General features: G+C 43.1%; 2 protein-coding genes across 16 annotated transcripts in view; one reads left to right on the top strand and one right to left on the bottom strand.

Moving 5' to 3' along the window:
• Positions 1–17,368, bottom strand: part of PIGL (phosphatidylinositol glycan anchor biosynthesis class L) — a 71,714-nt gene extending 54,346 nt beyond the window's left edge. For both annotated transcript variants that reach the window (XM_057535243.1, XM_007174114.2), the window contains exons 1-2: positions 16,991–17,368; positions 6,396–6,495 (exon numbers count right to left, since the gene is read on the bottom strand). In XM_057535243.1, the coding sequence (XP_057391226.1) occupies positions 6,396–6,495; positions 16,991–17,228 (338 nt within the window). In that variant the 5' untranslated portion in view covers positions 17,229–17,368. The remainder of the gene's footprint in view (positions 1–6,395; positions 6,496–16,990) is intronic.
• A 205-nt stretch (positions 17,369–17,573) lies between these two features.
• Positions 17,574–27,499, top strand: part of NCOR1 (nuclear receptor corepressor 1) — a 147,772-nt gene continuing 137,846 nt past the window's right edge. For 13 of the 14 annotated variants that reach the window (XM_057535237.1, XM_057535236.1, XM_057535231.1 and 10 more), the window contains exon 1: positions 18,181–18,331. The gene's annotated coding sequence lies outside the window, so the exon portion shown is untranslated. Of the gene's footprint in view, positions 17,711–18,180; positions 18,332–27,499 lie in introns of those variants that run through there. The other variant, XM_057535226.1, reaches the window with a different exon arrangement.

The following is a 27,499-nucleotide window of genomic DNA, read 5'->3' as shown; positions in this document are numbered from 1 at the left end:
TGGAGCTGTGCCCTTGCCCTGTGCCCAGGCACTTCTTTGTGTATTTGGAGAAAGCCTGCGTGGAGCTTTGTTTTCGTCTCTTATAGTTAGAGGACGCTTGGTCAGATCCACTTTGGCAGTCGGCATATGGTCTTTTCCGGTTTTTGGAGGGGGAAGGCTCTTACTGGGTCTTGAGAGAGAGAGGGGGGAGGTTTAATTACAAACATGACCCCAACAGTCCCAGACTCTCTGCTTTGTGGCCTCTCTTTCACTGTATGATTTGCGTGGATTTATTGGATTAAAAAATTAGTGTATGTGCTAGGATAGAACGGGACAATGAGAATATAACCAAAGTGCCTAAGAAAATCTGGGCAAATCAGGGATGGTGCTGCAGAGTCTAAGGTAATCTTGAGCTGGGGTTTGAAGGATGAAGAGGAGTTTGCTAGAGGGCCAGGGTGTGGGGTGCTGGGAAGAGAGGAAGCGTGTGGAAGAGGGCCAGGCACATGCATGGGTGTGGACGCAGAGGAAAGTGTGGTGTGTTTGCGGCCCAGCTTACATACGAGGACACAGGTTGGGGCGCTGGGAGTCCTCCCTGTTTTGGTTGTGGGAATAGCTGTGACGTGGCATCGCAGGTGCAGGACGATGGGAGCAGGGATCAGACCACGATCAGCTCTGAGACCCCCCAAGTTTTGCCCAACAGTTGGTCATTGGGCCCGGAAGCATTTTAATGGGCCTGGGTTATAACCAGAGGGTCTGCTTTGTTTTATTCTGTCACAATCAGGCCCCCCTTGAACCCCGCATTTCCAGCCAGAGCCCTTTGGAGCAGCTTATCTGACCCTGTGCCCACGCATCCTCCAGAATGAGGCCCATGAGACAAGCACAGTGTTTATAAAAAGGCTTAAAAGCATTTTTATCTTTTCAAGGAATTCTATTCTATGTTTTGAACTTATCAAATCAAATATTATCAAAACATACGCAGAATTATTTCTAATTTAGCCTTCACTTGTAGGGATAGAAGCTGAGTACAGAGGGAAGAATGTTTTATTACTTAGGTGGAATAGTCTTTAAAAAATATAATACATCAATATAACCGTTTCATTGTGCTTCACTTTATTGCGCTTCAGAGATGCTGCATTTTTTTAATAAATTGAAGGTTTGTGGCAACTGTGTGAGAGCAAGTCTATTGGCGCCACTTTTCCAACAGCATTTGCGCTCTTCATGTCTCTGTGTCACATTTCAGTAATTCTTGTAACATTTCAAGCTTTTTCATTATCATCATATTTGTTATGGTGATCTATGATCAATGATCTTTGATGTTATTATTACAACTTGCTGAAGGCTTAGATGATATCTAGTTTTTAATTAAGCTATGTATGTTGTCTTTTTAGACATAATGCTACTGCATACTTAATACACTATAGTGTTGACGTAACTTTTATATGCACTGGGAAACCAGAACATTCCTGTGACTTGCTTTATTGTGATACTCGCTTTATTGCAGTGGGCTGGACCCGAACCTGTGATATGTCTGAGGTCTGCTTGTACTTTTTTTTTTTTTTTTTACATCTTTATTGGAGTATAATTGCTTTACAGTGTTGTGTTAGTTTCTGCTGTACAACCAAGTGAATCAGCCATATGTATACATATGTCCATCCCCATATACCCTCCCTCTTGAGCCTCCCTCCCACCCTCTCTACCCCAGTCCTCTATGTCATCACAAAGCATCGAGCTGATCTCCCTGTGCTATGCAGCAGCTTCCCACTAGCCATCCATTTCACATTTGGCAGTGTGTATATGTCAGTGCTACTCTCTCACTTCATCCCAGCCTACCCTTCCCCACCGTGTCCTCAAGTCTGTTCTCTATGTCTGCATCTTTATTCCTGCCCTGCCACTAGGTTCATCAGTACCATTTTTTTTTTTAGATTCCATATATGTGCGTTTCTGCTTGTACTTTAAAAAGTAACATAGGCTTCCTAAAAAAGCAAAAGCAAAATAAAACTGTACAGAATTCTGCGGAATTAAGAAGTGCAAGTGTCCTTCCCTGATCCAATTAAGTAGCAGCTACTATTAACGAGTCTGGTATATGTTCTTTTAGAAATTATCTGTGTGTACAGAAATGTGTGTTTACTTTTTGTTTTGTTTTGAAATGTGAATGAAATAATGCTATGGACTCTTCCTAATATATTAAGAAGCACAAAAGCAACAAATGAATACTAAATCTGTAGGTTGCATTTCCCAATCACATTCAATTCCCAAGTGTCCTGGAGAGGGTCTCTAAGCTCCTTCTAGGCCTGAACCTTGGCACAATGAACGTTTCTGCAAACTCAGCAGTGGTCACTGTCAGGCCAACACCTACTACCCGGCTCCTGGACCTTGAACTTTTCTTCTCTTTCTTCAGCATCTAGCACAGCGCCTTTACCAGTCCAGGCACTTAATCTGCATCTGTTAATAACATGCAGTTAAATATCATATGATTCATTAAATTAGCAGAACCCACAGATATTAAGGAACTAGGTAAAGTTACCCAAAGTATCCATTTGGTTGTCTGATTACTGAGATGCCTTCTCGTCTTGAGACCTGAACTTTTTTCCCTCTTTAAGGGGTTGGATAAGGGTTTACTTTTTAAAAAAATATTTATTTATTTATTTGCTCGCATAGGCTCTTAGTTGCAGCAGGCGGGCTCCTTAGTTGCAGCACGTGGGCTCCTTAGTTGTATCATGCAAACTCTTAATTGTGGCATGCATGTGGGATCTAGTTCCCTGACCAGGGATCAAGCCCGGGCCTGCTGCATTGGGAGCGTGCAGTCTTATCCACTGTGCCACCAGGGAAGTCCCTGGATAAGGGTTTATTTGACTGAGCTCCTCTGGCTAAATGTCTCCCTGAAATCCAGCCACGAAGTTCGGAACAATGGAAGAAAGCACACAACATCAACCAAGTGTTCTCTTAAACACATATTGGTCTTTCAGATACACTAACAAAGTGGTGACCTACTTTCTCGCAGAAAGTCAGGAATCAATTCTGTCTTCCTTTGTGCTTTCGAACCCTAGCACTGACGGCCATTTGCTAAATGTCTGGCCTCAGATGAGTCTCTTAAGCTTTAGTTTCTTCGTGTGAAACTAAAAAAGGATAATAAAGACCTATCTTTCTACAGTTAGTGGAAGAATTAAATGAGATGACCTTTGTGAAATTGTGAGTCCTTCATGGAGTTGACAAAGCACAGTGACCAGAGAGCCTCAGCTGGAACGCCAGCTCTACCACATATTAGCTGGATGACCCCGGGCAAATGACTCAACCTCTCACGAGGCCTGTTTCTTACCTATAACATGGAAGAAGTAATTGGATTATTTTGAAGGTTTTAAGATCACCTATTTAGCATGGTCTTTGGCACTGACAATAACAGTTTAATATACATTTACCATTATTATTCCGAGTGTAGGTCCTCCATAAAACTTTTTTTTTTTCTCTTTCTCCCCTTCATTCTTCTCTTTGACCCATCTAAATAACCCAAAGCAAGATTCCAAAGCTCTGCTTTTTCTGGGTTAGGAAAAGAGAAGCTGAAAGACTAAAAGTTGCATGCTGCTAGGGACTGAATTGTGTCCTCCCAAAATTCATGTGTTGAAGCCCTAATCCACAATGTGACTGTATTTGGAGACGGGGTCTTTAGGAGGTAATTAAGGTTAAGTGAGGTCATAATGGTGGGACCCTAACCCTATAAGACTGGTGGTCTTATAAGAAGAGGAAGAGAGAAACTTCTCTCTCCCTACTACATGTGAGCAGTGAGGAGACGGCCATCCGCACACCAAGAAGCAAACTCTCTCCAGAAGTCGACCCTGCTGCACCTTGATCTTATACTTCCAGCCTCCAGAACTGTGAGAAAAAAATACATTTCTGGGGACTTCCCTGGTGGCGCACTGGTTAAGACTCTACGCTCCCAATGCAGGGGTCCCGGGCTTGATCCCTGGTCAGGGAACTAGATCTTGCATGCATGCTGCAACTAAGAGTTTGCATGCTACAACTAAGGAGCCTGCCTGCTGCAACTAAGGAGCCCACGTGCCACAACTAAGACCCAGCGCCACCAAATAAATAAATATTAAAAAAAATAAACTTCTGTTGTTTAAGCCACCCAGTCTCTGGTATTTTGCCATGGCAGCCTGAGCAGACTAAGATACCTGGTTTCCTTGAATCTTCAAACTGGCTTCTTGAAGTATTTATTTTTAACAAGTTTACTAACCCCCTACTGTAGCATCTTCAAAGTAGGGGATATTGCTGAAGCTGCATGATCTTCGGGATATGTAAAAATTGTAATAAATTAAGTCAGAGTCTTCGTTTCTTATCAAAAGGATGCATGAGCCAACATGAAGAGGCCAAAAAGGAGACAACTGGAGTATCAAAGAACGCAATGACTTAAACTGAAAAACCGAACACGTGGACACAGAAGTTCCTAATGAAGTAAAGCAGTGGCCTCCCCATCCAAGAAACAAGCAAACAAACAATGGGTTACCATCGGAGGTATGTAGGGGATCAACTCCTATTCTGAAAACGGCAATTAAAGGGAAAGAATTAAGCATTTAGCCTGTCTTTTGGGATCAAAGTACCTATCAGGATAACTAAATAGCCCCAGTTGATAAAGTTGTGCTTTACAGAAGAATGTATAGCTAATACATTTGGAACGCAGGAGACATTTAGAAAGTCACCGTTTCGCAACTTCTAGTTAATTAAGGATTCGTGAAAGCACCGCGTGGAAGGCTGATGTGGGTCTTCACAGTGAAAGGGGCGGCCACTGCCACGTGAGCTCACTAAGAGTGAGGCACACAGTACGTGTGACAGATAGTCACATGCGTGACTGAAAGTGAGACAGACAGTACATGTCCTGAAATGACGGAACAGGGAGTACATAGGGCAGCTTCTTGCCCCTGAAAGTTAGCGTTCATTTCCAGTTTGCAAGAAATATGGAGGATAGAGGAACTACTTAGGTAAAACCACGAGGGAGCAGACAGACAAATCCTTCTGTACGACAACTGACTCAGGTTTTCAACAATCAGTGACAAGGTTGGCGGTGGGGGAGGGACACGCAGAATATCAACCAGGTATAATGTGTGCACTTTGTTTACATCCTGATTTGAACAAACCAACTGTGAAAAGACATTCATTTTTGAGCTACTTGGAATAGCTCAAAATGGACTGGTTGTTGGAGAAACCAAGGAATTGCTGTTACTATTAATTTTGTTAGATGGATAATAATGACATTGTGGCTGCATGAAAAAGAAGTGTATCTTCTTAAGAGATGTATCCCGAAGTACGTAGGGATAGAATAACCTGATGGTTGGGTTTTCTTTAAAATACTTCACACACAGGAGGGATAAACTGGGAGACTGGGATTGACACATACGCACTACTATATATAAAACAGATAACTAATAAGGACCTACTGTAGAGCACGGGAAGTCTACTCAATACTCTGTAATGGCCTATACAGGAAAAGAATCTAAACAAGAGTGGATACATGTATATGTATAACTGAGTCACTTTGCTGTACACCTGAAACTAACACAACAGAGTAAATCAACTCTACTCCAATAAAAATTTTTAAAAAATATTTAACAGCTAAGTTATAACTGCAAAAAAACCACAACTTCACACACAACAGATGTTATGTGGGGTTAGATGAAGTACGTACAGCAAAGGCTTGACAATCACTGGTCTCAGATTACAGGCATGTGGGGTTCGTAATACTGTTCTTTACACTTTTGACTTTTTTTTTTTGGCTGCGGCATACGGGATCTTAGTTCCCCGACCAGGGATCGAACCCGTGGCCCCTGCAATGGAAGCGCAGAGTCTTAACCACTGGACCGCCAGGGAAGTCCCTGAAATTTTTTCTAATAATTTTTTTTAAAGATTCAAGAGAAGCAGCTATCTTAAGACAAAATCTGAACACAAGTTGAAAAAATTCACTTGCACTACACTGTCACTTAAAAACAAATGTGAGGGGGCTTCCCTGGTGGCGCAGTGGTTGAGAATCTGCCTGCTAATGCAGGGGACACGGGTTCGAGCCCTGGTCTGGGAAGATCCCACATGCCCGCGGAGCAACTAGGCCCGTGAGCCACAACTACTGAGCCTGTGCGTCTGGAGCCTGTGCTCCACAACAAGAGAGGCCACGATAGAGGCCCGCGCACCGCGATGAAGAGTGGCCCCCGCTTGCCGCAACTAGAGAAAGCCCTCGCACAGAAACGAAAACCCAATACAGCCAAAAATAAATAAATAAATTTATAAACAAACAAACAAACAAACGTGAAACTATTTTCTGTAGACTTCTCAACTAAGATGTTCTTATCCACCCACATTATGTTTGTGTCTTTTGAGTGTACCACTGCATTTTTATTGCCAATGAATTTCCACTTGTTAAAAGATAAGTTTACCTGTTGTCAATAATCATTACGTTGGAGGGTGGAATCCCCAAAACATCACAGCTCTGCAAAAGTTCCTTCTTACGAATCTCCCCTTGATTGTAGTAATTTCCTAAGGATAACAAATACACAGTTGTCGATTTCTTTATCAGTGGAGATCTATCTGTTCACTCATTCTTATCCCATCTTGTTCCCTATAGGATTTAAGCTACCTGAAAATTCTGTGGTGGTGATAAAAAGTTGAAGAAAACGCAATGCTAGGGTTACTATCAGACACTCCTGTGAGAAGCAGTCTTTAGAATCACCTTTGAATTCTTCCCCATCTCTGTGTCTCTCCCTGTGTCTGTCCATCTGCCTGCCTGTCTATGTACCTTTCAGCCCCAAGCTACAGGCTTTGAGCACCTGCTTTGCAGTTAAACAGATTTAGGACTGACCCTTCTGTAACCACTCAGAACAAGTCAGGTATCTGGACACACTATTTGTTTGGGCCCCTTATTATTTAATCTTATTTATTTTTTAAATTAAAGTATAGTTGATTTACAATGTTGTGTTAATTTCTGCCGTAGAGCAAAGGGACTCAGTTATACACATATATACATTCTTTTTAAAATATTCTTTTCTATTATGGTTTCTCACAGTATATTGAATACAGTTCCCTGTGCTATACAGTAGGACCTTGTTGTTTATCCATCCTATATATAATAGTTTGCATCTGCTTATCCCAAACTCCCAGTTCTTCCCTCCCCCACTCCCCTTCCCCTTGGCAACCGCAAGTCTGTTCTCTGTGTCTGTGAGTCCGTTTCTGTTTTGTAGATAGAGTCATTTGTGCCATATTGTAGATTCCACGTATAAGTGATGTCATATGGTATTTGTCTTTCTCTTTCTGACTTACTACTTCACTTAGTATGATCATCTCTAGTTGCATCCATGTTGCTGCAAATGGCATTATTTCGTTCTTTTTTTTATGGCTGAGTAGTATTCCGTTGTATATATAAACCACACTGTCTTTATCCATTCATCTGTCGATGGACATTTAGGTTGTTTCCATGTCTTGGCTATTGTGAACAGTGCTGCTATGAACATAGGGGTGCATGTATCTTCTTGAATTATAGTTTTGTCCTGGTATATGTCGTTTGGGCCCCTTTAAATTGATAGTCTTCAAATATCTGTTAAGCACTTATTTAAAGAGGCTGCTACTCCTGAGTGTTACAGGAAAATAGCCTCCTTCAGAGTTTAGTAACCAGCTATCCTGACATGTCCCTGGGGATCTGGACCACATCAGCACCCCAAATAGCTTACGAATACTTTATTTTCCCAACACATACACTATACTTCCCAAGAATAGTTCTGTTAAGTAACTGCTCTGTATCCTTACAAATAACATACAGTGACGTTTTGGTACCACTTAAATTGCCCTTATGAGCAATTGTCTAGCTACTGGCCCCCTTAATTCAACTCTCCAGCAGATAACTGCATGTGTGCTTTGTGCTAGTTACTTAACTTTCCTGAGCCACGGTTTCTGTACCTGTGCAGTGGGGATGATGGCCGTCTCCAAAGGCTTTCCTAAGGATTATATGATAAGACACATCTACCTAGTTAGGTGCTCAGTGTTTATCTTCTCTTTCCTTGACTGCTTTATCTTTACCTTCCCCCTCCTCTTCTCCTTTCTTCCTGAATTATAATTCTTCCTCATCATCCAGATCAGATGCCATTCCCTCTGGGAAGCCTTCTGCTATTTTCCCTGGCAAGCAATCATTTCCAGTATTCTGCTCAGAAGTATGAACTTTCCTCCGTGATCTGATTATTAATTCCTAAATGTCATTGACCTGAAAAGCCACAGTCTCGTTCAACTCTGTATCATCCTGGTGTCAGCACACTGCAGGCACTCCAGAGGCCCCGAGCAGAGAGTGGCTCTGCTTACTGTTCCAGAAAACTCAGAAAGAAACTCCCAAGTGAAACCTTTCAACTTTGGCAGGGGTTACTCTAGGGCTAGTTTTGAACTGTTTGAACCCAGATAGGAGACAGTCATTACGTTGTATCTGATAAAAGGACTAACCCCCAAAAGGTTCCAGAAAATAGCTTAATTTTGTACTGTTCTCATCACAAATTTTTGAGTCAGATAGAAATTGTCAATTTTTGTGATGGTCATTATATTTTAGGTTCCCCTCTCCCATTTTATCTCAAGGTTACTTATCTTTGGTGATAAGTAAATAGTCTAACTACACTAGTGACGGGATTCCTAACCTCAGAGGCCGAGCATGTTAGACTCTGGTTACGGCTGTGAGAAACAGCTTAGAAGTGAGGCCAAGGTGTTTTTGGAGCTGGTTTTATTGCTTTGTGTTTGAACTGAGGAACTTAGAACAAGTTAGGGAGTTGAAGTCAGAGAGCATTTTCAACATTTTCATTCAGTCTGGTGAACATGTACGCACTTCAGTGGAGTGTCTGGGACCCTCCAGCAGCTCCTGACTGGCATTCTCTAGAACAGTGTCCCCTGGGTGCATGTTGGGTGCACAGGACCATCTGCTGGGATGGAGGAAAGGTTTTGGAACTTCTCCTCCTAATTTGTTTACCTTCTCCTTTATAAATGTCAACTTTCATTGTTTTAGACTGTACACATTAATTCAGTGGTCCAGCTACTTAATATAATTATAAATAAATATACATATAATGGGAGTATATGCTCAAAAGCTTTTACCAATAGGAAAATGTGACCAAAAAAAAAGCTTGGAGATCATTATTCTAGAAGGCAGAAAACAAATGGGATTAATGTAGATTTATTTATATAGAACTACATTTTGTGTGTGTGTGTGTGTGTGTGTGATAACTAATACTTAGTAATAACTAGCAAACATAATGACATTTAATAGAAATTAAATTCACTTTGTAAAAGACCCACATTTACACAGCACAATGTATAAAGGTAGACATTTGTTTTACCTTAAAAATTCATTTATTCTAAATAGGTAAAAAGACTTACATGGTTAAAAATCCAAGGAAACAAAACTGTATAGATTTTTTTTTTAAAAGCCCCTCTCCCACTCCTCTAGTTACCCATTTTCCTACCCTGGAAGTTTTTATTTGTGAGAATGAGAAGTGGTTTGAGAATCAAGGCATCGTGGACCCAGTACCTGGCCTTCCACTAACTTTGTGAACCTGAAGAGATTCCTTAAGTTCCTGGGTTTCAGGAATGCTAGCAAGGGTTTTCCTTGAACATGACTAAGCTAATTCTAAAATGTATTGGGAAGAAAAAAAGGTCCACATTTTCTCAACTATAAAATGGGGGAGTTTAGGTTCTGTACCACTTAGGGTCTACCCAGGAAAACAGAACCCATATCAAATATTTACATCGGTAAGAATTTAATAAAAAGAATTTGAAATGTAGCTGATGGAGGAATTGAGGGCCAAACAGGGAAGAGTGAGAGACCTAGAGTGTAGTGATGGAGGAAGTAACTACCAACCCTAGGCTGGAGAGGTAAGAGGAGGCAATATCACTCAAGCCCGAACCGGGTTCCCCAGGAGCTGAAACCCAGAGAGCTGGGCCACCTTCCATGAGAAGGTGTCCACAGAGCCCTGTTGGAGAAATCACGATGTGCGTATGTGTGTGTGTGTATACACACACACACACACACACACACACGGGAAGGATCATGCCCCTTTGATGAGCAATTTGAAAGATGGAAGCAGCAAGAGGAGAGGGGCCCAAGAGACTGGATTTGCGAGGATCTCTCTCTCGAGCTGAAGACAGACTGACAAATCCTGTCTAAGCTGAGTGAATGGGCATGGGGGCTCTAGAGCCACTCACCCATTTGGTTCATTGAATACCAAGACTCTCCTAGACTCGGCCAAGGGTTTGTGACCGCGCGGGGAGCCAGTGGGGACTCTTGGAAAGAAATAGGAAAGAGGAGGAAAAGGGGGCAGGGCCTGGGTTGGTGGCATATTGGGGAGTACCCTCCATGTGCGGGCCATGTCATAAACATTTTGATAACATTCTTTTTTTCTATTCTTTTAGTCCTCTGGCTTTCTTGCCCAGCTTTCGATATTTTTGAGATATATATACACAGATATATATATTTTTTTACAAAATAGGGCCAGAGATATGTAACCTTTGAGTCCTGTTCTGAAGTTCTATCACTCTCTTAAATATAATTCATATTTATCTTGTTTATTTTATTTTTTTGGCTGTGCCACGTGGCAAAAAAATCTTAGTTCCCCAACCAGGATCTTAGTTTCCCAACCAGGGATCAAACCTGTGCCCCCTGCAGTGGAAGTGCAGAGTCCTAACCACTGGACCGCCAGGGAAGTTCCCATAATTCATATTTTAAATATTACTAATTTATCCCACTTTTTAAAAAAATTATTTATTTATTTATTTATTTATGGCTGTGTTGGGTCTTCGTTTCTGTGTGAGGGCTTTCTCCAGTTGCAGCAAGTGGGGGCCACTCTTCATCGCGGTGCGCGGGCCTCTCACTATCGTGGCCTTTCCCGTTGCGGAGCACAGGCTCCAGACGCGCAGGCTCAGTAATTGGGGCTCACGGGCCCAGCTGCTCCGTGGCATACGGGATCCTCCCAGACCAGGGCCCGAACCCATGTCCCCTGCATCGGCAGGCAGACTCTCAACCACTGCGCCACCAGGGAAGCCCTATCCCATTCTTAATAAGATGCAGTCAATCTTAAGATCATATATTTTTAGAAATCCCAAATGTATTAGGTCAGAAAGAAAAGAGTAAAATAGATGAGACTAACACTTTTGAGCCCGGATCTAAATTTATCTCAATAAGGAAAATTTTGAATAATTATTCATGATTAAACAGTAATAGTGAGGGACTTCCCTGGTGGCACAGTGGTTAGGAATCCACCTGCCAATGCAGGGGACACAGGTTTGAGCCCTGGTCTGGGAAGATCCCACGTGCCAAGGAGCAACTAAGCCCGTGTGCCACAACTACTGAGCCTGTACTCTAGAGCCCATGAGCCACAACTACTGAAGCCCGCGCACAGCAACGAAGACCTAGTGCACCAAAAACAAAAAAAACAAAAAACAAATCAGGGGAAAAAAAAAAGCAATAGTGAAAATAACCTGATAAGTTCTGTTTTAGGAAATATGGTGAGTCAGATGTCTGGAGAAACCCCCACAGAATACCTGAACATGTGAAATAAAAGGCGAGCATGTTTTAGAATGTATGGGTGAGCTGGCAGGAAAGTAAGGGCTGTCTTTGCAGGTCATAAACAGTAGGTAAGCACAAATCCAGATAGGTAGGGTGGAGCTGAAGCCAGGTCAGCTGGTGGCCTGAAGTCGGGACAGGAGATAAAACTTGGGCACGAATAAGGAAACCTCCACACAAAGATAGGACCCTCAGAAGGCAATACCTACAGTGGGTGAACTAGGGGAAAAACCACCCGAAAGAGAGATGGTGGGGCTACTTCTGTGTCTTAGACTTGTTTCTAGTGGAAGGGAAAATAAGAAAAATGTCACCCCCTGAGAACTGTCAACGACACAGTCGCTTTCACTTGGTGTGGCACAATGTAGCGCCCAAATATAGCCACTGCAGTAATTCTAGTCCACATGCACTTCTAGAACCTTGCTGCTTCCTATCAAGAGGTGGCATTTCTCTCTTTGAACCTGGATGTGACTTGTGACGGCCTTGACACACAGTGCAGTCAAAGTGATACTACGTGCTTTCCAAGGCTAGGCCACAGCAGGCAACGCGGCTCCGCGGAGGGCAGGCCCTCTCGCGTACTTGCCCAGGAACCCAGTCACCAGGCTGTGAGGAAGCCCAGGCTACGTGGATTGACCGTATGTGGATGTTCTGCCGCACATCTCTAAGTCAGGTGATTCCAGTCTCCAGCCTTTGGGTATTCCAGCTGAGGTACTAACCGTCATGGGGTAGAGACAACTGCTCTCTGTCTGAAACCATGAGAGATGAAGTGTTATGATTGTTTTAAGCCACTAAGCTTCAAGATAATTTGTTACACACCATCAGGCAACTGATGTACTTGAGTTTGGGCCCTGAATTTACACTACCTCTATGGCCTGAAAAGTCTCAGTCTAAGATTTTAATTTAGAGTGATCTAAGATGGGTAGTTCCCTTTGCTGCCTGGCTGAAGCAAACATAAACATCAAAATACTATCACAAGTATGGTTCCGTGAAACGTGCTTACAATTAAAAAAAAAAAAAATCACAAAACACACAGGGAAACAAGTCACTCAGAATGAGTTACTCAAAGAGCAGAGCCAGACACAAAGACTGCAGAAACTGGAATTATCAAAAGTAGATATGTGTTTAATATATTTAAAGAAATAAAAAGAACGTCAAACTATGAGGAAGTAACAAGAGACTGTAATATTTGCAAAAGAAGCTCTGAATATGAGAAACAGCCTAATGGACAAAATTACTAATCATCTCAATATATATGTAAGGCATTTATTATAAATCTACTAAAGGACATTAAAAAAGGCCAATATAAATGAGGAGACATACCATAAAATCATAGAAAGACTTCATATTGTAAACTTGTCGATTTTTCCCAATATTGATCAATAGAGTCAGTGAAATTCCAATAAAAACGCCAGCAAGGTTTTTCCTTGAGCATGCCCAAACTAGTTCTAAAATGTATTTGGGGACTGCCCTGATGGCACAGTGGTTAAGAATTCTCCTGCCAATGTAGGGGACACAGGTTTGATCCCTGGTCGGGGAAGACCGCACATACTGCAGAGAAACTAAGCCTGTGCACCACAACTACTGAGGCCGCGTGCCACAACTACTGAAGCCCGAGCGCCTAGAGCCCGTGCTCTGCAACAAGAGAAGCCACCGCAACGAGAAGCCCACGCACCACAACTAGAGAAAGCCCGCGCGCAGCAAATGAAGACCCAATGAAGCCAAAAATAAATAAATAAAAATAAATTTATAAAAAAAAATAAAATGTTTGGAAGAAGAAAAGGTCAAAAATGGCAAACACACCCTGAGGAACAACAGATCAGAGGGCTGGCCCTACCAGATACAGTGTTGTAAAAGCTACAGCATGATATTGGCACAGGGATGTCAAACTGACTGAAGGGACAGTATACAGATAAGAAATACATGGAGCTCTGACATATAAGAGGTAGCAGTGCAGTCAGGAGGGGAAAGGATGGGCTGAACTGGTTTTCCCGACTCCAGTCTTTCCCTCCAAACGGTTCTCCATATGCCACCAGTATGAGCTTGCTAAAACACAGAACTGGCTGTGTTAATTCTCCAGCACATGCATTCTACTACCTACTGTGGCTTCCTCTCATGTGTATATTACTAGGTACTTCAGTGGTTACATAAATTGGAGAAATGCTGGACTAAACAAAATTAAATAGGATTTTTTTATAGCAAGACTTCTCTAAGATGTTGATAGTCTAATAAGGACCGTGCACCTCTAAAGGGGGGATAGCACATCTGGTTAATTTCCCTAAACTTGTCAGGTCAAGGTATTAACCTTTTTTTTTTAATAGCAGCTTGAGGAACTGGTATTTCGTGGAACATACACTGGGAATCAAAAATGGTTACTTCCTTAACTGATACAGCAGCAAGGCAATGCGTGTGGGTGCAGTGGTTTAGAACAGGAAAGAGCCACTGGGTCCTGGCTCCTCTGTGTTCTAGCTCTTCACTTTGGTCAAGTTACCTAACTTCTTTGTGGTTCAGTTTCCATAGTTAAAAAATGGGAAAAACAAATTATATATACGTGTAATGCCTATCATAGGATTGCTGAGAGGATTAAATGAGCCACTAATAACAAAATGCATTTTTTTCCTCCTTCTCCCTACCCCTTAAAACTGGAGATGTAGTTAGAATGAGTTATTCAAATGAGTCCAAGACTTACTTATGCTTTTACTATTGCCCTGAATGGCTTGCCCATTTCCTGTATACTTAAGTCCTATTTTTAAAGACCAGCTCAAAAGAAAAGCTCTTTGGAGAAGTTTCCTTAATCCAACTCCCTGAAAAGAGAATTGACGCTTTTCCCCATTTTGAGTCCATAGTCTTTTCTCTGTCAATTACAGCTTTCATTATGTTATATCACAAGTTATTAACTTCCTATTTTTCAGGTTAGAATAAATCAGGGAGGTGGGTAATGTTTAGTTCGTACACTTTTTAAATGAGTTGGGGATTTTAAAAATAATTTAAAAAATTACAAGAGAAAACAATTTAAACAGAAAGTTGGATTCAGAGGAAATAATGAAAGACAACAATGAAGATACTGAGTTTTAGTATGTGTCAAGGGCGTGGTCTTATACTTTTATTGAAAAAAATTTTGATTTCTGGTCCCAACCTACTAAAAAATAAGGAGAAATTTATTAAAGAATCCTGTGTACCTATAATACTTTGTAAATAAAATCCAGGCATCTTGTAACAAATTTTGCTTATAATTTGATTCCGATAGTTGTAATATGAAACATAAATAAAATTAAAAGCAAACAAAAAAATGAGGCCATTACTTGCATATATTTGCAGTTAATATCCTTAATAGCACAAACTGAGAAGAAAAGTGCTTAGATTGAAGTTCTCAATATTTATGAAAAATGGTTTAATCTTACTGGCAACAAAAGATTTTGAAGGAAAAAAATGTTAGTCAAATCAAGAAATACTATACATAAAGAGATTATTTGTAATAGAGATAACCTGGGGGGGGGGGAAAACCCTAAATATATGTATAATAAGGGATGACTAACTAAATTAAGGTTTATCTGTATGAAACCGTTTAAAAGGCTATATATCTAGTTCTTATTAACATAGGTAAATATTTAAAATATAAGTTTCAGAAGGACATGGTCCTAACCTAGCTTGTTTTCAGTTTTATTCCTAGGGCAGAGAATAAGTCCTGGCAGACAGACTTTTTTTAATTAAAAACTTTTTTTATGAAGACTTTTTTTTAAAGAGCAGTTTTAGGCTCACAGCAAAATTGAGGGGAAGGTACAGAGAGTTTCCATAAACTCCCTGTCCTCACACACGTACAGCCTCCCCCATTATCAGCATCTCCCACCGGATGGTACACTTGTTACAATCGATGAACCTACACTGACACATAATAATCACCCAAAGTCCATGGTTTACATTAGGGTTCACTCCTGGTCTTGTACACTCTATGGGCTTGGACAACTGTATAATGACATGCATCCATCATTATATTGTACCATACAGAGTATTTTCACTGCCCTAAGAATCCTCTCTGCTCTGTCTCTACATCCTTCCTCTCATCCCAACCCCTGATCCCCACTGATCTTTTTACTGTCTCCATAGTTTTGCCTTTTCCAGATTGTCACATAGTTGGAATCACACAGTACAAAGCCTTTTCAGATTGGCTTCTATCACTTAGTAATACGCATTTAAGATTCTTCCTTTTCATGGCTTGATAGCTCATTTCTTTTTGCCTCTAATATTCCATTGTCTGGATGGACCACAGTTTATTTATCCACTCACCTACTGAAGGGCATCTTGGTTGCTTCCAAGTTTTGTCAATTATGAATAAAGCTTCTGTAAACATCTGTGTGCAGGTTTTTGTGTGAACATGTTTTCAGTTCCTCTGGGTAAATACCAAGGAAGGCTATTGCTGGATGGTTTGGTAAGAGTATGTTTAGGTTTGTAAGAGACTAACTACCAAACTGACTGCCTTACAAAGTGGCTGAACCATTTTGTGTTCCCACCAACAATGAATGAGAGAGTTCCTTTGCTCCACATCCTCACCAGCATTTGCTGTTGTCAGTGTTCTGGATTTTGGCCATTTTAATAGTGAGTAGTGCACAGAAATCTTTAATAAATATTTGAGAAATTAATGAAAAGGTAATATTCGGTGAAAAATATAAAATCTTATAAAATGTGCTTGTTGAGAAAAATCTGTAGAGAAAAAGAACTGGTACGAAACAACCAAATGGGAAAAGAGGTCACTGGGCATTTGTTAAAAACAGCTTTATTGAGGTATGATTTTTACATACCATAAAAATTCACCCATTATATATGTACACTTCAATTATTTCATTTATACAGCTGTGCAATTTCCACCATAACCCAGTATCATGGTCAATTTCTGTTTTCTCATTCCATCTTTTCTGTATGGTAAAGAAGGACTTAATTCCTTGAAAGGCCCCAGTGAAAGCTGGGTGGAGTTGAACTCTAAAATGACCTATCAGATTATTTTCTAGTCTAATGATCTCTCTCTTCAATTTGATACATGCATCTTTCCAGCACAAAGTGGACTGAAGGGCTGATGAGGCATGACACAGCCCACATTCTGTTTGGTCGTTATTCTTGGCCCTCCTGGAAATGAAAAGGTTCCATAGGATACTGATTACAGTCGCACTTCCCAACGCGGATGTAGGTACTGAATGGAAGCAAATGTGAGCTCCCGGGTCCTGCTAGCGGAGAGCGGAGCTCGCACGCTGCCCACGCCTCCCTACGCACCTGGGAAGCCTGCCCTACAGCCCTCAGGCTGGGGCCACCGATTCTCGGTGAAGCGCCCGGAGAAGGGACCTCCAGTGTATTCACCTGGCTCCCTACGACAGAGACCCCTCCGGGAAGAAGTCGACTGAGACAGGTTGGCGCCTAAATGCCTTCCCAGCCCCGGCTCCCCGCTCCCCGCCTACAGCTTCCTACCTGAGGAGAAGCAGAGCAGGGACACCTGGTGCCGCAGGCGGGCCAAGCCTAGAACGGTGGGAGCAAAGAACATGGCTTCATCGTCGGGGTGCGCGGTCACCAACAGAGTCCGGCTTCCGGCTCCCGGCAGGCCAGCCTGCTCCGGACTCTTCATTCGCTCCCAGGAGTCCCAAACCCAGAGGAAGCCCCATGCCAGGACCACCGCCGCCAAACACAGCAGCAGACCCACCACTTCCATGCCCTGAGGAAGCACTGCGCCTGCGCAGGAGGGGAGGCGGCCGCCGGGCCGGCTCCGGCAGGAAACCAGCGCTCGCGGAAACCGCGTTCCGAGAGGAAATCCGTCCGGTTGCGCTGCTCCAACGGCCGGAGGCTTTAAGCGTCGGGCTGTGTGCTCTGACACGGACGCCTCCCAGCACCTCTTCACGGGCTCCCGCTACTTTACGCGGCCTTTACGAGCTCTCGTGGCCGCTCGGTTTCAGGGCTGAGCCGACCCCCTTGCCGTCCACACAGTACTTAAGGGGAAGCGTCTGAAAAGAACCCCCAACATCTTCAGTGCGAGTTTCTCCTGTCTTTACGTCACCATTTTATCACTCATTTCTTAAAACCCGGACTTTCTCGTAATTATCCGGGTGAACACCGACTTTGTTTCTCCTCCCTAATTCTGGGATGTGGAGTGGCGGCTTCTCTAACGGAAAAGTATGCGGTGGCGAGGCCCGTCCGGTCAGTTCCTTGGGAGCGTGAGGTCGAGAGCGCACTTGGCGGGCGCGGGGGCCCGGGCTCCTCGGAGGGGCCGGAGGGAGGGCCGGCATCACGGGCGGGTCGGCCTCGCGCGGCCTTTCAGGCAGGCCCGCTGCGAACGCAGCCTGAGCCCGGGAAGCAGCTGCGCGGGTGGCTGCGCGCCCCCCGGGCCCCCGCTTCCCTCCTGCCCTCAGCCCGGGCTCTCAGGCCCGGGGCACGGCCTCGCGTCCTTCCCTTTCCCACGCCCGCGGGGAGTCCCGGGCGCGATGGCAGCGCCCTGGGTCCGCCGCCGGGCCGAGGGGGTACGCCAGGGGGCCGGGAAGCTCGGCCAGCGGAGGGAGTCGGCCTCCCAGCCTCCGGAAGGAGGAGGAGCCGGAGCAGCCTCAGCCGCGGCCGCCGGGCCGGCGGGTGGGGGGGGCGGAGGAGAGGGGTTGAATCAAGATGGCGGCCGAGGTGGCGAAGCAGCAGCGGCGGCGGCGGCGGCGACTGGAGTGAGCGCCCGGCTCGCCGCGCCGACCAGGGCCCGGGCAGGGTCGCGCGCGGGGCCGCGTCCTGCCCCTCAGGCTCGGGGCCGCGTCGGCCGCCGCGCTTCGTCCGCTCCCGGTGAGTAGGCCCGGCGCCCTCAGTCCGGCCTCCGGGCCCCCGCTAGCCCGGGGCCGCTGAGGGCTCCGGGGCACCGGCCGCGGGGGAGGCTTTCCGGCCGGCGAGGGGCGTCGCGGGCCCGGCGGCTCGGGACCCGCCCAGCCGCCGGCCTTTTGCCCTCGGCGGCCGGGGCGAGCCGGGCGCGGCGGGGAGCGGGGCCGGGCGAGCGGGGGAGGCTCGTGGAGTTTGGAGGAAGAATGGGCTGCGGCCGGGCCGGGGCGCCCAGGGTGTCCTGCGGGGAGCGGGCTGCGGGGCCCGAGGCGGGCGCGGGCCGGGGCCGCGGGTGGGGCCGGCGCAGGTGGCGGCCTGCTCTCCCTCCGGGGCGGAGTTGGTGGCTGCCCGGGAGTGTGCAAGAGGTCAGGGCGGGTGACAGCGGTGGACAAGTGCCTGAAGAGCAAACTAGTTCACCTTTGCGACCAAACCACTTGGGGTGTAATGGCGAAGGGAGGGCGGGGGAGACGGTGGAGATCGGAACCCGGTACCTTCTGCCTTTTACCGTTGCTGTTTAGTGTGAATTCTCTTTTGGGGGGAGGAGGGATTCGAGAAACTGTAATTGAGAAGTCAGTCTTAGTGGCGAGGAGACTGAATTCTTCGAATTAGCCGGATTAGGTATAGTCGTGTATTAAAGGTGTGGGTGGGAATAGGTGATATTTGTGAAAAGTGTTTGCTCAGAAAGTGTCAGTTTTCTTTTACCGATGTTGCATGCTACAGTGCCGCTTCTCCAGAGTTACCCTTGGAGAGTAGAGGTGTGGGTAATTCTAATCTTTGGGATTAGTGTTTTCACCTGCATCAGATTTGCTTCCCCAAGTATATCCTAATTGTACTGAAATTTACATTCCTTGCGTGCACCTTGGTGAGGCGGTGACTGGAGGCGGAACGTGGCGTAAAGAGCAACAGGCCTGGGATTTTAAAATGCCTACAAATATTCATTCATTCGTTCAACATGTCGTGATCAATAACTGCTGCTGATTGGTCACATGTGACTCTCTCTTGGATAACTGAAGAGTTGATGGCATTATTTAATTTTTAATAGTTTTTGAAAATGTTTTGATGTATCCTTTCATAAAGATATTTATTGGCAGAACTAACTTGCCCAGTCTCAGGAGCAGACCAATTTTAGAATATTATTTAGACATGGGTGAAGATTACAGAAGAAATAAGCAAGTTGTTGCAGAAAGAAACATTGTCTTTATTTTCTCATTCTGTTAAAATCCAGTGGAGGTTTATTTATTTATTTTAATATTTATAGTACACAGTTGCTTTGCCTTGCTTTAAGCACACCTGTTAATGGAAATCAGGGTTAACACACACACATGTATATAAATAATATGCACATACATACATAAGGATGTGATTACTTGCAGAACCAAAATACTCTTTCCTTTTACAAAAGGCTTGCCATATGTTGGACTCCTACCCCAGAGAAAATATAATACAAAGAGTCCTGATTCCTCCTTTAACGGTGTCATTTTGGAACATGATCAGTCTTTCTCTGCTTGTTTCCTCATCTATGATAGCAGGAAAACATCTGCTCTCCTAGGTTGCTGCTGTGAGCCTAAAAGAGCTGTTATGAAATTGCTTTACAGAGATTGAAAAGGTTATATTTCTGTGCCAGAGTAACAGCTCCCTCTTCTCTCCTGAAATACTTTAGTTGCATATCTCCTCTCATGGCATTTACACTTTCTACCTTGTATTTAGGTACGTACCTGTTTTATCTCCTATTGAGGGCGGAATGGAGCCTTCTCTGACTTTATCTTGGAGGCAATGCCTAGGATATTGACACTGCAAATGTTTATTGAACGAATAAACATTGTATTCTAATTAGGGAAATGTGTTCGCATTACAGCTTACCAAATACACCTGCTAACCTGCTGTGACATATTTATATAGCTGTGATTTCTCTCCATGACCTATGAGGAATACATTTTTTAAAAAATTTATTTATTTATTTATTTTTGACTGCATTGATTGGGTCTTTGTTGTTGCGCGCGGGCTTTCTCTAGTTGCGGCGAGCGGGGTGGCTACTCTTCGTTGCGGTGCGCGGGCTTCTCATTGCGGTGGCTTCTCTTGTTGTGGAGCACGGGCTCTAGGCGCACGGGCTTCAGTAGTTGTGGCTCGCGGGCTCTAGAGCGCAGGCTCAGTAGCTGTGGCTCACGGGCTTAGTTGCCCCGCGGCATATGGGATCTTCCTGGACCAGGGCTCGAACCCGTGTGGCCTGCATTGGCAGGCGGATTCTTAACCACTGCGCCACCAGGGAAGCCCAGGAATAAATATTTTTTAACTGGGTGTCTTGTTGGATTTAATCATATAGTAAAACTTAAGAATTTGCCCTGCCCACATAATTTTTTAAAAAAGCACAGAATGCTCAAAATTAACTATCTTTGAGTTTGAGTAAAATTTGTTCCAAGGCCAAGCATATTTGGATTAATCAAGTTTTTTTTAAGCGGTGTTTTTTTTTTTTTTTTTTTTTTTTGTAAATTTTGTGAAGTGGGAGATTGTCTTGCCATTGTTATCTGCAGGAGAAAAGCAGAGGCCTTTCAATATGCCAGGGATTGATGTAGGTAAATGTCAGGCTATTTGTTACTCAGGTTTTTTGTGTTTGTTTTGTTGTTCAGTTTTAACTATTTTGTGACCTGTCTTTTTTTTGTGTGTGTGTGACCTGTCTTAATTGCAATTTCAAATTCTTAACTGATGCCTGAGAATGGTAGAGATCTCAAATACTTAGTTACTTCCTTGTGTTCATTTACTTCAGAGACTGGATTTTACTGGAATACGGTACAAAGGTTGTCAGAATTTATTACGTCTGGACTTATCTGTTGGTGTGTAGTTCATTCACTTGTTCAACCAGTGTGGCATGCTGTATGTTTACAGCATGTTACTAAATTCTATAGAAGTATAAAGTTGACCAGATCAGTTACATGCACAAAGAACTCAGTCTGTAGATTGATACTTTGTCCTTTTCAGGTTTAATGTTGCAAAAGTACATTTAGATAGAATATTATTATTATGTTTCGTCCTAGGAGCCATGCATCCCCACAGCCTCATACTCCTTGACGGTCAGGTCTAGAGCTGCCCATTCCAGCCTCCTCTGACTTTAAGCCCAGCTTCTCCTGATCAGTCCAGCTCCAGGTGACTTGGCATCTCCTGTCATGCTGCCCTGTCCCTTTAATTGTATTATTGATCTAGTATTTTTATTTTATGGCTGTTTAATTTCCCCGGTGTTTATGGCCTATTTTCCCCCAACTAAATTGTGAGGATCTCTGAAGAGCAAAGGTCTCACATTTCTTTGAGTTTCTTAGTGCATCTGGTTTGAAGCCATGCCAGTATTGATGCTCAAAAAAGTTTGAGAATTCTATCTTAATAAATAGCAATTTAATAAAGAGTATCAAATCTTGTGTTAGATACCCCTAAAAAAAAAAAAAAAGAAAGAAAACATTGGTTTTCTATCAGGACTCCTTAGGAGTATTGAAAAGCTATGAAAGCTTCTGTCATGTAGCAATAACTGTATGTAGAGCATCTGTTTTTTATTTTGGTATTATTGTGGTGGTGGTTTTCCTTGAACATTTTTACTGTTCTACCATTTTTTTCTACCCCAGAAGCTTGTAAGCTTGTGTGGTCAAAATATTACTTGGATATTACTTGGATTGTTTTCAGATACAACATTTTTTTTGGGGGGGAGGGGCTCCTCTTTGCATGTGAAAATGAGACCATACAAAGCCATGAGAATGTTCCTGGGGAGCTCTTCAGTTTGATTCTTCCATGTGTGCTGCTGTTACTTTTATTTAATAATAATCTCAAAGACAATCTAAATTGGTTAAAATAAAATGCTCATAATTTATAGAGTTACAGAATGTAGAGTCAAGTAGATTATCTAGTCTTACTTGTTTTACTGGTGAATAAACTGAGGGTCACTGAATTGAAGGGGTCTGGCCTAAATTGTTACTGTTGGCCAGTAGCAGAATCCAGTCTTCTGCCTTCCAGGGTAGCTCCTTCTGGGACACCATATAATCCATGGGATGAGTCAATGTGATGATTGACTACTACTTAAAACAAAAATTGGGGTGGGTGGGGAATGAGTGGTCAGTCACTCAGCTTAGATATTGAATGTAGGTACTTCCCTAACTTTACATTTCTGCAATGAAAATATAGCTTGAAAAAAATTGGTATTGGTCTACATTAGTAACATGATCACCAGGAATTATTTGTCTCATTTTTTTTTTAATTTTTATTTATTTATTTATTTATGGCTGTGTTGGGTCTTCGTTTCTGTGCGAGGGCTTTCTCCAGTTGTGGCGAGTGGGGACCACTCTTCATCGCGGTGCGCGGGCCTCTCACTATTGCGGCCTCTCTTGTTGCGGAGCACAGGCTCCAGACGTGCAGGCTCAGTAATTGTGGCTCACGGGCCTAGTTGCCCCGCGGCATGTGGGATCTTCCCAGACCAGGGCTCGAACCCGTGTCCCCTGCATTGGCAGATTCTCAACCACTGCGCCACCAGGGAAGCCCCTATTTGTCTCATTTTTAATCTGCTATGATGACTGTCTTCTTAAACAGAAATGTCTTTAAGGTTATCTGGACCTACTGATGTTTCCTGGAATTTAAGTGTTACAGTGATGGAAATTTTATTATGCCAATGGTTAGGTACCTCTGAGATACAAATAGATAGGTTAAATTATTTTATATATTAGTTACTGCTTGCTTCACTTACTCTCAAACTTCTGGACTTTTTTTTAAAGTGTGAGAAACTTCAATTGTTATATGAAAGCTTAGATAAATAGCGTAAACATGAACTATCTTTTTAATGCCATGTTGAAAACTAATATATAATGTTAGTTTTCGATAGGTACTCATGCCATAAAATTTATTTTAAAGGAAAAGGCGTAGTATTCTTAAACTAATGTCCTCACATGAATACTGAAGCATGGCATGTGTGTTTTTAAATAAATTTTATTTATTTTTTAATTTATATTTGGCTGCGTTGGGTCTTCGTCACTGCGCGTGGGCTTTCTGTAGTTGCCGCGCGCGGGGGCTACTCTTCATTGCGGTGCGCGGGCTTCTCACTGCGGTGGCTTCTCGTTGCGGAGCATGGGCTCTAGGCTTGCGGGCTCAGTAGTTGTGGCACACGGGCTCAGTAGTTGTGGCTCGCGGGCTCTAGAGCGCAGGCTCAGTAGTTGTGGCGCATGGGCTTAGCTGCTCTGCGGCACGTGGGATCTTCCTGGACCAGGGCTCGAAACCATGTCCCCTACATTGGCAGGCTGATTCTTAACCACTGTGCCACCAGGGAAGTCCCATGGCATGTTTTTTTATTCCACTTGGGCTGTTAAATAATATGCCTCTTTTGTGTTGCATTAAGAAGGGTTGTTTTTTCCCATTCTGTGCTCTTTTCTGGAATGCTATTTCCCTACCTTACTTTTCCAAACTCTACCGCACCTACATACTGCCTATTTTTTGAGGGGTTTTGAGCACATATCACTTCATCCAGGAAGTCAGCCTCCTCCTCCTCCCTCTTCTCTGAAGAAAGTGTTTTATGGTCTGGAAATTCTTAATGCCTAACTTATGCCTCTGCTATAACGTCATAGTTATTTATGCGCATGCCCGTTTAGTCCCCACTAGACCATAAGCCCATTGTGGGCACGTCTGTGTCTCAGTTATTTTTGATCCTTCCCCTGCCCCCACTCCCAGAATAACACTCTGTCCCCAGGAATGGTGTAGTAGAAATTTGTTGAATGCATAAAAAGCAGCTCAGCTGCTGGAGTTACTTGGTGCAGCTGTGGAAGCCAACGGATACACATTTGGGAACTTGATGATGAATAGTTTTTGGAAATAAAAAAACAGGTAGAAATTCCCCAGTGTCAGTGAGATAAAATATCTGTTATCAGTGAATTATTAAAGCATTTCTTTAAAAAAGTATTTCTCAGTTTACTGGGATTTTTGGGAGAAAGAGAAAGTAAGCGCAGAATCAGTTTATCTCAGATTATTTGTATTTCCAGGTAATATTAGAACAAAAATGGGTTAATTTATATATGGAGGGAACTTTGGAGTTCAGTGCTAGGGAAAAAATGTGAGTTAGGAATAGTTGGTTTATAGGATTATTATAAAATCCCTTTGAAGGGATCCCTTTGAAAGAATAGTACTTGATTAGTTTTATATCAAAAATTAAATTTTTGAGTAGATTAGTCAAGAACAAAGGAAGAGAAAAGTTAAGATTACCAAATTATTTTGATCCCCGCCTCCCGCCGGCAGTTTCTACTTGAGGAATAAAGTTTGGAGTGTTTTTCTGGGTTTTTTTCTTCATTACACATAAACTGAAATTAAACCAGAATAAATTGAGGTTACATTTTTTTTAGGAAAATTTGACTAAGTTGTTAGGAGGGTCACCTTTATGGTTAGAGATTGCCTCCCCCCCATACTTTACTTAACTGGTAGGCTCTTTTCTTGACATTTTGTTGTCATACACAGTTTAGCATCAGAGTAATCTGTTTTCAGCAGTTCATTTCCCTTGGCAATAGCACAGGGATTTGTATAATTTTGAAATGTTTTAAGTAGTAATCATCATGCCTTTGAACTCCTGTTCAAAGACATTTAACTTTGTATTACTTTTGATTAAGTTCTTTTAATTTAGTTTGGAATAATGATAACTTTTAAGTATTTGGAATGAAACCAAAACTTGTGCTTTCTAGGAGTTACAGCCTGAAATATACACAGTGTAAATATACCAGAAGTAGGGAGTGTGTAGTCCATTAACTGAGTGTGTGAGTGTGAGAGAATGGGGTGGGGCAGGAGGAACGAAGGAGGGAGGGCATAAACTGAGCAGGAGGGGAGGGGTGGAAGAAGTTACTCTATATTTACACAAAACCATTTTAATGAGTGAAGGGGGATATGTTATTTTGAAATCTTTACTTGTCTTTTATTTACTATAAGTAATACATTATTTTACAGAAGTGCAATATGGAAGTATGTAAAGAAATTGAAAGCACCACTTCCTAGATGTGATTTGCTAAGTGTTGTGTATTCATTCAGGTTTTGTTTTTTTTTTTCTGTGTGTATGTAATTTTCTGTATTACGGGACCATGATATGCTGTTCTTGTGTATACTGCTGTTCCATGTTGGTATTTTTAGAGCTACTTCTGTCATGAACAGTTACATAGTATTTCACTTATAAAAAGAAAACACTATAATTTGTTTAATCAGTTTCCGGCCAGTAGTGTTTTGTCAGAAAAACAAAGCTGTAGTGAATTATTTGTGTGTGTGTATGTATGTGTATTTATTTTGTATATTTATGCAAGCAGCTTTGTAGCATAGATTTCTAAAGTAGTGTTGCAGATACGTGAATAGTGTAGATTTGGATGGATATTGTCACAGTGTATGGGTATGCTCCAGACCCTGGCCAGCACTGGATATTACACATTAAAGCATTTTGCCAATTTAAGAAGTGGAAAAAGGGACTTCCCTGGTGGCACAGTGGTTAAGAATCTGCCTGCCAGTGCAGGGGACACGGGTTTGATCCCTGGACCAGGAAGATCCCACATGCCGGGGAGCAACTAAGCCCATGCGCCACAACTACTGAGCCTGTGCTCTGGAGCCCGTGAGCCACAACTACTGCAGCCCGAGCGCCTAGAGCCCGTGCTCCGCAACAAGAGAAGTCACCGCAATGAGAAGACCGCGTACCGCAACGAAGAGTAGCCCCCGATCTCTGCAACTAGAGAAAGCCCACGCACAGCAACGAAGACCCAATACGGCCAAAAAATAAATTAATTAAAAAAAAAAAAGTGGAAAAAAAAGTGATTCTAATTGGCCTTTATCAATTGCTACTGACGCTGAACATTTTTTAATGAAGGGAGTTGTATTTCTTTTAGAAATTATCTGCTTTTTTCTTTGGTTATTTTTTGATGGGATTATTGGTGTTTTTCAGATTGATTTGAAGATCTGTTTACATATTAGGGTATTCACTTTTTACGTATGTGCACATCCCCCTACCCCCCAGCTGTTCTTTTGTAGTATTATGTAGTCAGATATATCCAGCTGGGACTGTGCTGGCTATGTGACCTTGGGCAGATTGCTTAACCTCTCTAAGCCTTAATTTCCTTATTTGTAGAATGGAAATGGAGATAATGTAAATAACATTTAGCATAGTGGCTGGCACACGGTAAGTAAAAATTCTAAATGTTAGCTGTTTTCATTATTGGTCTGTATATGGCTTCTGGGTTTCATGCTCTGCTTAGACCTTCCTTAATCTAAAATTTAAAATATTCATCCATCTATTAAACTGAAAAAGCAAAGTGAGGAACATTAAGTATAGTATGCTACTGCTTGTTTTAAATTTATTTATTTATTTATTTATGGCTGTGTTGGGTCTTCGTTTCTGTGCAAGGGCTTTCTTTAGTTGTGGCAAGTGGGGGCCACTCTTCATTGTGGTGCACGGGCCTCTCACTATCACGGCCTCTCTTGTTGCGGAGCACAGGCTCCAGACGCGCAGGCTCAGTAATTGTGGCTCACAGGCCCAGTTGCTCCGCGGCATGTGGGATCTTCCCAGACCAGGGCTCGAACCCGTGTCCGCTGCATTGGCAGGCAGATTCTCAACCACTGCGCCACCAGGGAAACCCCCTACTGCTTGTTTTAAGGGGGAAAAATAGTGTGTACATATTTGCTTTTATATCATAGAATATTTCTGAAACAAAACCTAGGAAACTGGTATTCCTTGTTGCTTGCTGTAGGATGGAGAACTGAGAGGCACATGAGTGAGATACTTGATTGTATACCTTGATTGTATTTTTTTTTTTTGGCCGTGTTGGATCTTTGTTGCTGTGTGCAGCCTTTCTCTAGCTGCTGAGAGCAGGGGCTACTCTTCGTTGCGGTGCGCTGGCTTTTCATTGCGGTGGCTTCTTTTGTTGGGGAGCATGGGCTGTAGGCGCATGGGCTTCAGTAGTTGTGGCACGTGGGTTCAGTAGTTGTGGCTTGCAGGCTCAAGAGCGCAGGCTCAGTAGTTGTGGCGCGTGGGCTTAGTTGCTCTGCGGCATGTGGGATCTTCCTGGACCAGGGCTTGAACCCGTGTCCCCTGCATTGGCAGGCGGATTCTTAACCACTGTGCCGCCAGGGAAGTCCCTTGATTGTATTTTTAAAACAAAGAAGTCT

This window comes from Balaenoptera acutorostrata, chromosome 20, assembly GCF_949987535.1.
Source record: "Balaenoptera acutorostrata chromosome 20, mBalAcu1.1, whole genome shotgun sequence".
Taxonomy (NCBI): domain Eukaryota; kingdom Metazoa; phylum Chordata; class Mammalia; order Artiodactyla; family Balaenopteridae; genus Balaenoptera; species Balaenoptera acutorostrata.
Note: the sequence above shows the minus strand (reverse complement) of the source record. Positions and strands in the feature narration are given on the sequence as shown.